The sequence below is a fragment of the Culicoides brevitarsis genome, chromosome 1 (genome assembly GCF_036172545.1).
Source record: "Culicoides brevitarsis isolate CSIRO-B50_1 chromosome 1, AGI_CSIRO_Cbre_v1, whole genome shotgun sequence".
Lineage (NCBI taxonomy): Eukaryota > Metazoa > Arthropoda > Insecta > Diptera > Ceratopogonidae > Culicoides > Culicoides brevitarsis.
The window spans coordinates 28,498,314-28,502,359 of record NC_087085.1 but is presented as its reverse complement, the minus strand read 5'-3'; the positions used below and the strand labels follow the sequence as shown (position 1 = coordinate 28,502,359).

Genomic DNA, 4,046 nt, shown 5'->3' with positions numbered 1-4,046 from the left:
GCAAAGTCTATGCTTTTTTAATATATTGTACAATTGTAGACTTGTCAATAATAATAAAAAGGAGTAGCTCTATAAAAATTATTTATATTAATATAATGTGAGGTAAGTGTCCCATTTCATGTTTTATTTACGTAAAAGTTGCTTTATTTATTATTATTACATTTAACGTTTATTAATTTTTTTCTCTTACCATAATTTTTGCTTTTATATTATATTTAAATATTAATTGATTTATTTTTCGTCTAAATTTCTTAATTTTTTTTTATTATATTAATTAAGGGAAATAAAGGAAAATTTACAAATATTAATAAAATTATGGCAAGAAATTTATTTATGGCCAAGTAATATAATAATATAACAAATTCCTCGTTTGTTTAAATGGTAGACGCAAGAACTAATAAGATTAAGTAGTATCACAAAAATATCGCACAGTTTTATAGTTTAAAGAATCTCGACCAAATAATATTTTTATTTATTTATTTATTTTTTTTTAACAAACGAAAGAAAAGTGTATTTGTTTCAAACTATTTATTTGTTTATTTTTCGTGGAAAATCTTAAGAATATTTTAAACATAAAATCTAATAAATTACAAACTAAAAATATACATAAAGCTCAAATCATTAAATGAATTTGTTCATTCTTACATGATCCGGTTGAGGAGATAGTTGAGATATCTGAACCACTGGTATTTGTGTCGTACATTTGCACTTTCTTGATTTGTTTGTTCGTTTTGTTGGCTTTGCGATTCGCCAACATCGTTTCGCGTTTCTTATGTGTCTCCGTGTGTTTCAGCATGTGATCCTTTCGGATGAACCCTTTGCCGCATTGGGCGCAACAATAGGGCTTGCTGCCCGTGTGAATGCACATGTGACGTCGCAAATCCGTCTTGTGATTAAACTGCTTCGGGCAAATTTCGCATTTGAAGGGTTTTTCGCCAGCATGTTTGGCAAAATGTTCTTCGGACGATTGTTCGCAGGCGAAACGTTTGCCGCAACGTGTACACTTGTATGGCTTTTCGCCCGAATGGAAAGTTTTGTTGTGCTGCGTAAGATAGCAGATTTTGTTGAATGCCTTTTCGCATTGCAAACACTTGTATTCGCCCTTTTTGACGTCGCTGATTTGCGCGACAATTTGCGTAAAGTTGCTGGGTGATTTTGTGATGCGGGGTTGTGTAATGGTTACGTTGTCGGATTGCGATGCCGAGATTTGGGTGTTTTGAATGGGGAAGCTGTTTGTGGATGTGACACTGGGCGAGTAGGGTGCTGGCGGCGAAGTACTTGGAGCAATAGCTGCTTGAAGTGGCGTCATTGAACGATCAATTTGTGCCATTTGCGTCGATGTGAGTGTGTAAATTTGATCGGCTTGTGGCACATCGGGAGAGAAGGGCGGCGGCATGTCACCTTGGTATAAGGAGCTCGTGACATTTTGCATGCGCGTATATGCCGCAATGGGTTTTTGCTCGTCCGGAGAGTCGTCGTATTGCGAGTCGCTTTGATAGTAGGTGAAAACGTCTTGCTGCTGCTGCTGATGTTGTCCCTCAGAGTTATCATCCATGGATTGTTGGCGATGATTGTCATTACCAATAATATGGTGATAATTCTGTGCCTCCGACTGGGTGACTTGGTACGATTGGATGTTGGTGTTGATACCCAAATGGTTGATGTGCTGGATGTTGTAGTGGCCCATTGTAGTCTCCGGGCCGAGAGACGAATTGATGATGATAGTATGGTGTTGTTGTTGATCCTCCTGTTGTTGTGACGGCTGCAGTTGTTGGTTGTCCAGCACTTTTGCCATCATTTGCGTGTTCTCCGAGAAGTTCATTTGCAGACCGGATTCCGTGGAGGCTTGGATGATCCGGTCTGCTACCCCGTTTCCCTGCTGCGATAAACTTCCATTAATCGTAGATGCGTGATGCGGGTTACCGCCGTACTGCTGGAATCCTTGATTCAAGCTCGGCAGTGCGAACTGATTTGGCGTGTATTCGGGACTGCGTTGATCGAGTCCGACTTGTTGCATTTGGTTTTGCGAAGCAACGGCAGCAGCTTGTGCTGCTCTCCTCGATTTCCCCGTGTAATTGGGATCTCTGTTCGGATGATGATGATGCGAAATTGGCGTGAGTGCGGGATCGGGTTGTCCGCTACTCTTTACGGCATTTTTGTGCAACGTCGTGTTGTAATGACGCTTCAAATGGCCCGAACTCGTGAACCACTTGTTGCACGCCGTGCAATTGTAGGTTTTTGGTCTGCGTGCCTCGTTACTCTTCCATGCAGTGCTTTTTGGTGTTCCAGCTGACAACGACGACGATGGCGTCTCGAATGATCGAAAGCCGTTTGCCGTCTCTTGGGGCGTCGTAGTACTTGGAAAATCTTGCGGCGATGTGGGCAATGCATTTTCAATTCCGCCCGTTGGGGGAATGCCCTCGAAATTCTTACCGAGTTGCGTTGCCGATGGAATGTGATATTCCGATTTAATGTGCGCCGACGGCGTTTGTTGCGGTGGCGTTGGCGGATAGTCAGGAGCTTTAAAGCCCGGTTGATGCGTTGCCATAAATCCTGGATGCATTTCGTGTCCCCATACCATCGGATGACGTTGCATACTTTGAAGGGGATGCAAACCTCCGGGATGCATCGGAGCCATTCCATGTTGCGGAGGATAAACCATCTTTTGCGAATCCAAATCGAGAATGTCGGATGATGGTTCTTCCTTGACGTACGAATTGCTGAAGGTTGGATAACTTTGTGTTTGTTCGGACTCGTCGCGAGTCGTTTCGGGATGCGCTCGAGCATGATGCTCTGCCATTTGTCCGGGCGTATCGCACACCATCCCGCATTTATCACATTGCTTGGGCGATGGCGAGGGAGTTGGCTGGCCTGGCGGAATATCTTGATCGAATGCCTGACCTTCGAGCGGGCTATTGCCACCGCTGGAACTTACCACTTTCGGACTCAAGCCATGCTTGCTCAGCTGCGTGATTGAACTATGTTGCGAACTGCTGTATGGATGATATCTGGTCGAAGGCACTGTTTTGTACTCTTGTTGCTGCTGCTGCTGCTGCGATGGAATGGCGCCGAGAGATTGTGTGTGATGTGGAAGTTGATGATGTTGCGGCAATGGCGGGGGAGGCAAGGGCGCTCCATAGTCAATATTATGCGGATGATAATATTGCTCGTAGCCGATATAGTGTGGCGGATAGGGATGCATTTCTTGTGCTTGTTGCTGCGATTGATATGGTAACGGAGATGCACTATTACTTGACGTACTATTTGTATTGTTAAACACGAGAGACGAATTATTCGAGTCACTAACTGGCGTCACTTGACTATTATTGTTGTTATTATTATTTTGACTTGATTCTTGATTGTTATCAGATTGCGAGTCTGCTGCTGCCTGTACCAAGGGTGAACTTGATTTGATATGATTTTTCACAGACGGTTGGTTATTATTATGCTCCTCAGTGGGTGTGGTAGGGGTACTCGATGCACTGTTGTTAGTCACGATTCCTGGCCAACGTGCCTGTTGATGCGTCACATCTTGGCCCGTAGCATTTTGCTGCTGTTGCTGTTGATGGTGGTAGTGCATGTGTACTTGCAGGGATGACGAACTATCGAAATATGTGCCACAATGCGTACAGCTAAAGTGTCCATTGGTTATTTGGGGACCTCCGTGTAAGGTCCCCCCATTACTTGCCATTATATTTTTTCGAAACACAAATTTTACACATTCGTCTCAAAAAATTTTTTATCTTGTCTCAAATATTTTTTTTTATTTTCTCACAACTTTTTTTTTTATTTATTTATTTTTTTTCGTAAGTTTATTTATTTAAAAATATTTCTTAAAAATTTGTAAGTTTTTTTTTTGTACCACACATTCACTTCAGTTTATTTTTTTTTTAATTTGTATTTTTTTGGAAATTTTTTTTTAATTTATATTTTTTTTCCAACACTTTTTTTTTGAGCAGTGACGAGCAAACTGTTTTTTGCCAATTTTTCACAAAAATTATTTTTTTTTTATTTTTTGGAAATTATAAGCGTAAAGTTTTTTTTAA

General features: G+C 41.3%; 1 protein-coding gene across 1 annotated transcript; it reads right to left on the bottom strand.

Annotated features, from left to right (window-relative positions):
• Nucleotides 1-613: 613 nt before the first annotated feature.
• On the bottom strand, nt 614-3,691 carry LOC134837576 (transcription factor Zelda). The gene is made up of 2 exons (XM_063852959.1): nt 1,184-3,691; nt 614-1,102 (listed from the first exon to the last, which is right to left on the bottom strand). The coding sequence occupies exons 1-2, from the start codon at nt 3,689-3,691 to the stop codon at nt 614-616; spliced, it is 2,997 nt and encodes a 998-aa protein (XP_063709029.1).
• Nucleotides 3,692-4,046: the final 355 nt, after the last annotated feature.

Coding starts and splice junctions, on each gene's coding strand:
- LOC134837576 (XM_063852959.1), bottom strand. CDS start 3,691: ATGGCAAGTAATGGGGGGACCTTACACGGAGGTCCCCAAATAACCAAT. Junction 1,103..1,183: donor CGGCATCGCAATCCGACAAC/GTAACCATTACA, acceptor GACGTCAAAAAG/GGCGAATACAAGTGTTTGCA.